The 12,351-nt window shown below is 42.9% G+C and overlaps 2 protein-coding genes across 2 annotated transcripts; both read right to left on the reverse strand.

Annotated features, from left to right (window-relative positions):
* Positions 1-699: 699 nt before the first annotated feature.
* On the reverse strand, positions 700-5,843 carry LOC306750136 (dual specificity protein phosphatase 3-like; the record flags this gene model as incomplete). The annotated part of the gene is made up of 3 exons (XM_079233532.1): positions 5,707-5,843; positions 1,865-2,097; positions 700-911 (listed from the first exon to the last, which is right to left on the reverse strand). Exons 1-3 carry the CDS (start codon positions 5,826-5,828, stop codon positions 700-702), a joined length of 567 nt encoding a protein of 188 aa, XP_079089658.1. The 5' UTR covers positions 5,829-5,843.
* A 2,603-nt stretch (positions 5,844-8,446) lies between these two features.
* Positions 8,447-10,352, reverse strand: prl (prolactin; the record flags this gene model as incomplete). The annotated part of the gene is made up of 4 exons (XM_079233034.1): positions 8,447-8,638; positions 9,182-9,364; positions 9,953-10,060; positions 10,248-10,352. 4 exons carry the CDS (start codon positions 10,350-10,352, stop codon positions 8,447-8,449), a joined length of 588 nt encoding a protein of 195 aa, XP_079089160.1.
* Between the last annotated feature and the right edge of the window lie 1,999 nt (positions 10,353-12,351).

Here is a 12,351-nt window from a genome sequence, read left to right on the forward strand (position 1 = left end):
AACGCAGATATAGCGTCTACTTTTCACGCGACATATTTTTCGACGCTCTCTGTCCGCTGCTGTGTGAGCTCAGCGCTCACCTGTGTGTGTGTGTGTGTGTGTGTGTGTGTGTGTGTGTGTGTGTGTGCTCAGCGCTCACCTGTGTGTGTGTGTGTGTGTGTGTGTGTGTGTGTGTGTGCTCAGCGCTCACCTGTGTGTGTGTGTGCTCAGCGCTCACCTGTGTGCGCGCGCACGTGTCTGTGGGCAACGGGGCGGAGAGGGTTTTTGTGTGTGTGTTTTTGAACGATGACAAGCCGGAGTGAAAACAAACCAAAATGAAATAGTAACGAGGCTATTTTTAAAATGTAGGGAGTAGAAAGTACAGATATTTGCGTGAAAATGTAAGGAGTAGAAGTAAAAAGTCGTCTGAAAAATAAATACTCCAGTAAAGTATAGATACCCAAAATTTCTACTTAAGTAAGGTAACGAAGTATTTGTACTTCGTTACTTGACACCTCTGATTATATTACATATATGTATTATTATATGTACTATACATACATATTCAGTGCCGTCAGCCTTAGCCTAAGAGAGAATGTCTTTCATGTTCCACTATATCTTCCCCTCACAGATCTGCGGCTCGTTTAAGCTGTAGAACGAGACAAAGAAGGTGATGTGCCATTACGCGTCTGCTCTCTCTTTCGGACAACCTCGTCGGCTTCAGTTGTTCAATTTGTTCTTTCCCTCGGCGGCCAGCCTCTGGTTCAGCCGACAGAGCTGCCGAAGGAAGCCGTCGTTGGGTCCGATCTCTCGTTTGTGCCGCACCGTGGCCAGAGCGGGGTGGACGTCCATGTTCTGGCGGAGCATCAGGTAGGCTATGACCAAGGTGGGCGAGCGGCTGTAGCCTTCCCTGCAATGGACGTACACTTTCCCTGGAGAGGACGACAAGACCAAGGTCACAACATCGTGTCTGAAATGTTACGATTATTAAGGCTACATTTTTTTTCAGGGGTGGTGGAAAAAACATAGACACAGCATTGCCGTATCACCTAGTTGGTATCGCTAACGCGTTAGCAAACCAGTGCCCACAGACACCGAGGAACTTTAGCATTCATTGAAAAACAAAGTTAAGTTAATTTTGTGTTGCAGGTTGCAAGTTTAAGTGCAATATTGTCTCTCCTGTCAGATAAGTTTTGGTTTCCATCAACTCCAGCTCTAGCTGCTAACTTTGTGCTTCAGTGTATGCTAGGCAGGTAGTGATGCTTTGCAGCTATAAAAAGCAACTATTTATCACCTTATAAAGTGATGGCTAACACATATGTAGACACTCGCCTAGTTACACAGCACAGCAGGATATATTTACATTAATCTGGCACCGTGTTTATGCCACTGTACAAAAGTAAGCGGAATAGTCTCTCTCTTTTTGCTGTTGGTCTCCACCAACTCTGTATCTGTATCTGACTCTTTAGCAGCTAAATGCTCCACGATGTTCACCAGTGCTACGCTAATGCTGTCTGTCTGCTGGGCAGATCGTGTACAGAAAGACCACAAGAGATTTTCCCCTGAAAATATAAACAAGATCAATAAGCGCAGAGTTTTAAGGCCTGGAAAATCAAAACAATAAGCTACAAGGTGCCTAAAAGTGTTGTGGAGCTAAGGGGGAGCAGCAGGGTGAGTCACAAGACTCACCCTCACAAGGGTGAGTCTTGTGATCAGTTGTTTGTTTAAAAATATTGATAAGTGCAGCTTTATTAATGACCTTTAATAACAGCCTCTATCAGATCTGTGGGTATGTTGAGTCTCCAAACCAAAACCTGCATTCCTGTGTGTTTTTCCTAAAGTGGTATTTGACATCCAGTTGATCTCAGCTCTGCAATCCTCTGACCTTTTCCATTTTTGTACGCCAGCGCCTTCTCGATGAAGTCTGCTGCCTCTTCAAAGTACACGCTGATGTCGAAGTGGTCGGTGTCACTGGCTGGCACGCCGTGGTAGACGATGCCTGTGCCGGCGTAGAACTCTGCATTGGTGTTGACGTGCATGAAGGAGTTCCCCTCCGCGGCGTTCAGGATGTGGGTGATGCCCTGACGCTTCAGGCGCATCGCGTTCATCGCCACGAACCTGCATCCAATCGGGAAGCAGAACAAATACACACCAGAGTTTATGTCACACATTCTAATAACGCTGAGTAAGACATCAGGCATAAGACGATGTCTCTCTTGTGGAGCAGTTCATACTCTGACGGAGGTGTAGATAACAGTGAAGGGTGCGACACACCTATAAGCTACAATAGCTTCCTCTTCCACAAGGCAGCTCACACATTTTGCATGTCAAAGTTCACAAAATGTAAACTCACATTTAACATAAATGTTGCCTCTTTTGGCAGAATATTGCTGCAATTCCATTGGGATTAATGGATTTGGACCTTTAGACCTTCCCTGTTTGGTAAATTATAAACGTAATTCACTCTTTTAGCTCTGTTTTGTTCTCCACCAATTCCTGAGAGAAATATCTGACTTTTTAGCTGCTACATGCTCCACCACACTCCACTGTTTGGTAAATGCCCACAACAATAAATCGGTAACCTGGGCTTTGTTTGAAAAATGTGCCAACTTCAAGGACCAAGACCCTGTAATGTTATATTATTTTTGTCTTATTTGTGCAGGTTTAGCGGCGGCAAAAGCTAACAGATTCTGGACATTTGGGTCCTCTTCCCTGTTGCACAAACCTTGAACTGATGTGTGAAAATTGGTGCTCATTTAATGAAGTTGTAAATAAAAACGTCTTCAAAGTACTTTAATCACAGTGTCTTTCTTCACCTGAATCGTTATGTCCTCTAAATATAAATACAGATAGACCTAATAGCTACCGCTACACAATGAAACTCAATAATAATCATCCCCACACAGACAGCTGTCACATTATGAATGGAGGTTGGGTCTTTACTGAAAATGATCGAGCCTGCAGCTGTGCTCATGAAGTGATGAGGCGTGCCTGAAACAAACCACCGTCATTACTCTCGCAGTTTACCTGTGTGTATAAGGAGCGCTTGATTTGATCCACCAGAGCAGGCGCAAATCAGATATAATGAATTGAAGACGCAGACGTCGTGATTTTGATCGGGACACGTGTTCAGCTGCGTCGTCCAAACGGTGTCACGGCTAAATTTGGAAACAAATCTTAGAAACAAATCTTGCTCTTATGGCTGTCCACGTTCACATCGAAAAATAACTTATCTTCAACTAATGCGATCCCTTATCATGTAACCCCGGTGTTCAAAAAGTCTGAATAAACAAGAAATACATCAAACAACAATTTGTGACATAACAGAATAAATTAGCAAAACTTAACTCACTATGATGAAATGTTATTTAATCATACTTTTTCATAATAACTGGAATTTATTGAAATGTATTTTTAAAATGCCCTTTTTTTAACATTATTTATGTTTGATGTTCATTTCCTTCCATCCTTTTCCACACTTCTAGCTATCAGATAGAGCAACTACAATGTTATATTACTTCTGAATTAACCAGCTGCTCTAAATAAACCACATTATATCAAGTACCTAGCTCGCCTTGGAATTAAATCTTGAATTTGCTCTTCATCCCTCTTTCTTCCATACATAGGAGAGATCTGCTGCTTCTCAGTGTGCACCTCTGGGACTGCTCTCCCACGTGGCACCTCCTGAGCCTTTTAGATCTAGAGAGCTAAAAATAGCGTCTCCGCTCACTGAATCCAACGTCACGCTGCCAGAAAAAAAAAAAAGTCTGCCAGGCTTCCAGACATCAAAAATACATCAAACCCGAAGAGCAGCAGCTCTGAGAGAATACTGCGTGGGCATCGCGCTCCCTTCGCTATCGGCCTCAGAGCTGTTGATGTATTTGTGGAGACTCTTCTTCAACATCACACACTCAAGTGTTTCTGCTCCGTCCATTATGACTCCTTTAGGAAGGCAGGTGGAACAAAGAGGTTTTTCTCTCCTGAAATATACTGTGATGGGGGAAAAACCCATTTCTCTTTTAAAGCTTTTAGATCTGACCTTTTAGAATTTAGAACACGCATTTGCTTGTGTGCCTTGATTGACTACGGTATTCCTCCGAGGCTCAGCATGCTGTCCGGTGGGTGGGGGGGGGTGCGGGCGGGGCGGTGGCGCTGGGGCCCCTGGGGGGAAGGTCCCGGGGGGAGGGCGGGCCCTCCAACAATACACTGCATGTATTGGGCGGAGAACAGGCCCTTGCACATCAAGTTTGCCCGCTATGGTGCCTTTTGCTATCTAAACCCTTAAAAAAGTAAATCCATCTCCATCATGGTTTAATTTTATTGATTTTGTGGGGATTTTATTGATCTATATAACGTATATATGCTTATGCTTATATATATGTTTATTCTGCATAAACTAGAGAAATTATGAATACACGATTTAAAAACTATCCAATGAAAAGATTAATCTCTTATTTCCTTTGTCATGCCTGTCATATATGCAATGATGGCTGCTGGGTAATATGCACGTTGACGTTGTCCAATGTCAAGTTCTATTTGATCATATGATGAGACGATGTACGCCGGCTGCTTCTGTCAAACAATCTGTCAACCTCAAACCTTTTTACAGAAAAAATAGTCAGTAAGCTGTATAGGAACTATGGTTGAACGAAAACAGCTCCTACATGAAACATGTGGATTATCTTGAATAACCGGTTCATGATTTCTGGAAAGAGCTGTTGAGTTTTCAAAGGCATCATGTCCCCATTACATTGGAGAGAAGGCCGACATCTCTATGACACATAATCCCCCAAACGCGAGGCGACTCACGCCAACACCATCTAGACGTGATGCACATCACTGTGGAACAATGTGTATTTTTTTTATTTTGGGGGTGAACTGCCCCTTTAACTTGAGCAGAGACACAGAGCAGTCAGACATAGCAATTACAGATATGGAATTGCAGAGCAGTCAGATCAACAGAGCAGCAGCAGGTTAAGCCCACCAGATATTTGTGGATCCTCCTCCTCCATCCAGCTCTGCCTTTGTCTGTCTCTGCTCTATTTCTCCTGCATCTCTCCATGCTGCCACCATGGTGATGTCAGACAGTCAGCATGGGAAAATAAAGTGTATAACCTATACATATTTACATATAGACCTGTTAAAATGACTCACCAGAAAGCACAGACAGTAATTATGATTCAGCAGTGAGTCCCTCACGACCAGACTGGGAATCATGAAGATTACCTCGAGATGGTTCTAGAGCCCATGTGCTCTTATCGGAGCCTTGCAAACAAACACTGCTGCATTTTAAAATAATAATAAAAAACAGCAGAAAAAAATAAATATATATATATATATACATATATATATTGTGTATATATATTTATATATTATAATATATACATATATGCTTGTCTTGCAAACAGACAGGGCTGCACTTTTTGCTGTACATTTATAAAAAAATGAAAATAAAAACAATAACAAATAGTTAAATAAATATATATATTGTGTATATATATACATATATTATAATATAAATATACTGCAGGTTAATCTATTTTTTTTATCTATTGTGGTATAATATTAATAACCACATAGTTTTGCTGCAGTTGTAATATCGTGTCCCTGCATTAATAGACTTTAAGAGGATAATTAGGGGTTATTAAATAGGCGTCTCTGGGGACTGTTCGTGCTGCGTGACCTGAATAGTCGAGCGACATGTCGGGCAATGAAACAACGACTCACGCGTTGCCCACGTAGATCCGCGGGTAGACCTCGTGGAAGTGTTTGGTCGGCCAGCTGTACAAGCCGCTGTCGTCCGTCAACAAATCGTTGAGTTGCTGGAGCGTCACCTCGAAGCTCGGCATGTTGTCGAGGCACTCCGGGGACGCCGTGTCCGCCGGCCGGCTGAGCTCGCTCTTCATGGCGGGAGGCTCGGGCCGGTGGGCGGGGGTCGGTGGTCCGGAGCGCCGGCGGCTCGGCTCCCCGTGCGCCTCCAGCGCGTCTCGACACCGGGGGAGCGACTCACGACTCAACGTTGGAGGAGCGGGACGAGGCAGGGCCGGTCCGGGCTTTTAGGAGGGGAGGGGGCTCAGGGGTTCCCATCCAAGGGGTCCCGAGACAATGCAGGAAATGAGAAATAAAACTATATATTTGGAGACATGGGGGTGTCCTCTGGGTGTGGTGGGAGACAGGAGGATGATGCTAAGATCTCATCCCTGATGAACCACACCTCCCACCCCATGCAGGACACATGCACAGCTCCTTCAGCCACCGGCTGATTCACCCCCAGTGTCTCAGGGAGGGGTACCGAAAGTCCTTCCTTCCCGCTGCTGTCAGGCTGCACAACAAGCTGAACTCACAGTAGTCCACAAAACACTTTAATCACGTTGGCCACTTTAATTACATTCATCTGGTGCAGTATAAAGACTTTAAAATACTTTTTATATACTTGTTTTATTCTGTCTGTATATTGATATTGCTATTGTATACTAGACTGTTGTATTCTTCTTTACTGTTTTTATTACTGTTTACTGTTTATTTATATTACTTTTTCTTTTTATTTACTATGTGTCTCCTGTGTGCACTGCTGCTGTAATCCTGCAATTTCCCCACTGCGGGACTAATAAAGGATTACCTTATGTTATCTTATCTTATCTTACATGCATCCATGGGTGATGGGTTACGTTTTATAATAGTATTGGATTTTAAATGATTGATTACTTTGTCGTTTAACTCACTCCGCTCTCCTCTTAAAACACCAGCTGACTTAACATTCTGTGAGATTCATGCTTAAGTTAAGATTCAGGGCAATGTCAGACTGAAGGGAAAAAGGAAATGACAATTCTGTCTAATATCATGGAAACCTTCATGCAGCAGCCCAACAGGTCATACATAGCTGTATACAGCCTATATGTGCATATGACATAAACAAACTACTGTAAGCAATGTATTAAGTATGCTAATTGGTTAATTGTAGGATTCATTTTACGGTGGCCGACAAGAGAAAACTTCCATTGTGTTGACTGGATATGCAGCGTATTTATTTTTAGCATTTATTTTTTCTCGTGTCCGTTGTTGTTGTTGTTTGGGATTTTCGTATGTGTTTTGTTTCTGTTTTTTCTTCTTCTTTGCTTTGGATAAAAGCGTCAGCTAAATGAAATGTAATTAATGTCAAAAATATTTAAACGCTGGAGTTTGAGTGAAAGATTTGCACCTCTCCTGGAGCTTTATGCATCTGCTTCATACACTTACAGAGACGAGAGGAAACAGGAGAGACTGGAGGGAAATAACAAAAAGAACCATCGTTTCTGGTGAGACACGGTCAATGTGTGCGTTGCTAATTAGCTGTCTGCTGACGTCTGGAGCCTACAGCTGGTGCATTGGCTGTTTGAGGCGAATAAACACAAACAGAAAAAATATTTGCGTTGTGCAATGACTCTTTAAGTATTCAGCATCGTTGCCAGCTAAGTCTCCCTCAAGATGTCTGGATCTCATTCGACAGTATTCGGTTGTGTCAAACTGTGTTGAGGGCTGAAATGTCTCATCACTGCACTGTCCAAATATTATTACTGAGCACATCATGTGCAGATAATGTAACATTCGGCATATTTTTGACGTAGTGAAAATGTACTAAAAGCATACAAATGGACTAGACTCGTGTGCTTCAACACTAGATCAATGCTTAATGGGTTGCTCCATTGATTCAACATTGCATTTTCACAGAGTCGATGGGCTCACAAAGAGACAGACGGAGAATTTTACTGTGCAAGAGATGATTTATTCATTGATGAACAGAAATATTTCAATTGATTAGCGTTGCGTCCAAAAGGCCTTCAAGAAAGTGGAATGAAATCTAAAGTGCAAATGCTGCAGTTGGGCGCAAGTTTAGGGAGAGAAAGCTCTCCTCCATCGAAGCCTCCCAGTGTGAAGGATGACGGAGAGTTGGCTGGCGGAGCGATTTTTTTTGTAGAAGTAAAAAAGCTTTAAAAGAAGAACACGACCAGGAGGAGTAACAGGAGAGATGGCACACCGGATTACTACAGTACGTGAGCACGATATGGTCATATGGTCAGCTCCTCATGCCAGACCAGCTGGGACCATCTGGGGACGCATCGTCCTCATTAGCTAAACAGTGTGAGCCTTTAATGTTACTTTTAAGAATAAGGAAGATGTTTAGTAAGTAACTCTTTGCAAATTTACGAGGGAAAATATTATTATAATAGCTGTAACTTCATGATATCTTTGCATCGTCACATTGCCAATTGGATCGGTGAACCATGATGACTAATGGCGTCACTTCAAATAAAAGATTTTCCTGCGTGTGCCGCGTAACTCCTCCTCATCGTCACCTTCTGGAAGCTCAGAAAGACAACTCCTTAGTAACTAGGACATTAGCTCAGATAGCAGATTCCCAGCATGCGCTAAGCTACGGTTGGGAAGGCGGTACGAGCTTTGAGGAACAACCAGCCGGCTGCCCCGCTCTCTAGCACATCTCCGGGAGCATTTTTGCCGCCCGGCAACGTAATATTTTCAGGAAGCTGTCAATCTTGTGGGAGTCGCGGCGGAAGCAGGACAACAGGAAGTTGAAGTTGATCAATTTGGAAATCCTGTCCTGGCCGATATCATTGCCTCCGAAGTAGGGCAGCGAGGAGATGGTCTGAGCGCCTGGAGCCATCTGGGAGAGAAGGGAGGCAATGAGTGAATTGCCAATGCAGTTTTGCTGAACGAAAACTTAGGGTTTAGACCAGGCTGAGATAAAACGGCTTACAACACATCTTCTATTAACATTATAAAAAGCCCCTCTTCCGACTGCAGGACTTTCGCCAGGGCCTCGGGAACCTTTTTAGGAACTCATTGCATGTTTGTCCTCCAAAAAGGCCCTGGACGGAGCAGTAGTATGATGTGAAACTACAGGAACCTTTGGTTAGCAGGGAAGATCTTTGCCGAGTGGCCAAACACAACTTCTGTATCACTTCATTCGTAAACAAGGAAGCACTTAAGCATCGATGAGGGGATGCTTAGGTTCTAAAGCACAAATATATAACCATCAAATACTCGGACTACTCGCTACGGACACGCGAGACAACAATGGGTGGAAGGAATCTTTTTGTTCCTTAAAAGGTACTCCCGGGATCATAATTTCCGGGAACTTCCAGGAACCCCGAAACACGCACAGCTGAATGAATACAAGAGCAACATTCTTCCCACACTTGCACACCTTGCCAGATAGGATAACCAGGCCGTCTCCCAGGTTCTTGGAGTGCTCCTGCAGCTCCTGGATCTTGTTGGATATGGCGCTTTGGGCCGGGTGAGGCAGGGTGTTGGCAGAGGTGGACAGAACCACCAGTGGGTCCTCCCAGGCTTGCAGCAGGGAGCGAGCCAGCGACAACAGGTCCGACTCCTGGAGAAGGAACCAAACAGATGACAGTAAGAAGGTACAACACGCTGAAGGGTAACATCGAAAATGAATTCAACCCATTCTCAGTCCCAACTCGTTGCATTCGGACGCTTCACTCAGGGTCAGGCAACAGAAACGTTTTGTTAGGTTGAGTAAAAGATCTTGGTTTCGGTACATTTGTTTTGCATGAAAGACTATAATGAAATCTAAGTACGTTACTTAACTTAAAACTCTCGCATTGCTTATTCATTTTTATGCTGTTATTCTGGAATCATGTTGATTTTTGCAAAACCCTCTCAAATTACCGTTTGATCGCAACATGTGCCTTGGTTGTCATATAACACACTCGTTTATCATTTAGATCTTTCAGTTTGGCAACCCAATTGTTTGGCTGCAAATTGCTGTCATTGAGAAGAAAGGTGACGCTTATTTCAATCTCCCTTTCAGAGCACCTTCAGTGATCGCTCCAGTTGTTTGGATGAAAGCTGAGACAGCTCATTTATCCTCGGCTGACATCACAGCGACTCGCCGAGTTCGTCTCCCAAGGAGATTTGGCCATCAGACACATTGCATGCATGTACGGTAACTCACTGATACTTGAAGAGCCTGCTCCTTGTCATTGGGTGTCTGCAGAGAGGAGGTGTGGCACATCGAGGGCCGGGGCATGATCACCCGGCCAATAGGAGGGAAATGAGAGTCCTGTGCAGCGAGGGAGGTTAGAGGATGATTATTATACCGTCTCATGTCGTATTTCATGCTCACTGAACTGGATATATGACAGAACTAGACTTCCATGCAAGTATAATGGGTGTAATACAATCCCGCCCCCAAGGCAATCAGGAAGCCAAGGTTTGACGTGCACGTTGGGGAAAGCCCGGATGCTCACCAGGTCCTGGGTGAGAGTCGTGCTGAGGGAGTGCAGTTTGTCGGAGCGCTGAGAGGCTCGGTCGAGCAGGTCGCTGATGGGGATGCCGCCGCACGCTGCCACCATCAGCACTGCAGAGCACAGGGAGGGGACAGAGATCTCAAAGTCAACCCTATTCGTATAAAGACAAATATTGCAGTCACTCTTTCAAAGGGCTTTTTACAGACCCACAACCCACACTGTTGGTTGAACTGAAACACTCCAATGAGCTGAAAGTGATATATGGTCATTTATGAATATGATAACATGTTGTAGACATTCCAGACAGCAGAATTGGTTTGCTTATCTTAACCGGCAGCCGTAACACGATATTTCAATATCTTCTACACCTCTTCATTGTATTTTTCTCTGAAGGATTTAGTTAGTGACTGATGAATGATTTAATTTTGTTGGGAAAAAAGCAGAATTAAGAAATTGTTTGTGGTAACAAAAATATGTTTGAGGTTGACACAGAAGCTAAACTTTTAAAGTTTAAATATATTTATATATTTATTTATGTTTTACACAAACACATATACCAACAGTGTGTCACTTAAATCTGGTTATAAAAAATCATATATCAATATATGTGATGGATATCTTTACTAAACGGAACATTTTACAATGTGAAGATAAACAATTTATACTGCAATCATACACATATACTGTATTCGTGATGAGTTAATGATATATACAGGCCCGACGGATTTACTATCTACAAGCAATGTTGAAAATCTCTGATTTGAACAGGAGAACATATTGATTTTGATTCTGATATTTTGGGCTGAGAAAACCTGAGGTGTGCAGATTTTTGGCACACCCATGCTTTTGTTTATTTTAATTAGATGCATTTCTTATTATTTTTTGGGTGTATTATATACTTATTATTATTTTATTTAATATATTTATGTATCCCAGACAAAAAAAACAATGCAAATAACTTCACATATAGATACAAAAATAGACAACTGAGCTCATCTCACCCGCCATGAAGAGTTTGCTTCCATTGGTTCCTGCGCAGTGACCCATCTCTCTTCTTCTGCTTCCTGTCCGTTAGTCTTCACGTCTTTAACTCGTCGCTGTGTCTTTCTCTTTCTCCATTTCGCCTCCATTTTATAGGCCTCTTGGTCTTTGGTTATGCAGCACCGTGTGCTGATTGTTTGGGAACTTGTTCCTAATGAGAAACATGGTCAAGGAGATTTGAATGGATGCAACAGGAGTGTGTGTGTGTGTGTGTGTGTGTGTGTGTGTGTGTGTGTGTGTGTGTGTGTGTGTGTGTGTGTGTGTGTGTGTGTGTGCGCGCGGTGGGCGACGACGTGGAATAAGTTGCTCCCAGATCTTAATTAGACGGATGAATAAAAACACTGATGTTCACACGATGTTTGGTAATGACGCTGCGTCCTAATCGGATGGTGTTGAGGAGTGTTGACGACCATGTGGGGCCGTCAGTGACCTGACCTTTCCATAGTTACGGTGTGGGCCAGTTTCCTCACCTGCTAATGTCTTCTCAACCCTGTAGGGAAAAATACAAAAAGGATCCTTGGTCTAAATCCACAGTGAATAGTTTTCCCTCAAGACCTGCTGATAAGAATAGAAAAGTCTAGTTAAAGACTGGATTCAAGAGTACCTGCCCTTCATTTATATCTGCCATATGTTATTGCTGTTTAATTGTGCGATATTGGCTTTTAGTTGTCGTAGAACACTTTTTTTCTCCCATAACATTATCTGAAGTCTTTGTGCTCCTGTAGAAAATAAATCTGCAAATAAGGGCTGTATGTGCAAGTCTAGCAGATTACGTAACAGACCTCCACCTCTTTTTTTGTGGGTATAACTATCCACTAAAATAAATATAAATACATGCATTGTCATTGTTCTGTGTATATAGTATTGAGATCCCACAGACCTCTCTGCTGTATGGGTAAAAAATATTATGATTTTAAAAAATTTCGCTTTTAGCGTATTTTTGTCTGGAGATTATAAAACCTAATATGTCTATAATTCATAGTTAAATTAAGACATTTCTTTGTGTGTGTGTTTTTATAACCGCTACATTAATTGTTCCTCGACTGCAGACATCAGTTCTGGT

The sequence above is a fragment of the Taurulus bubalis genome (genome assembly GCF_910589615.1).
Source record: "Taurulus bubalis genome assembly, chromosome: 17".
Taxonomy (NCBI): Eukaryota; Metazoa; Chordata; class Actinopteri; order Perciformes; family Cottidae; genus Taurulus; species Taurulus bubalis.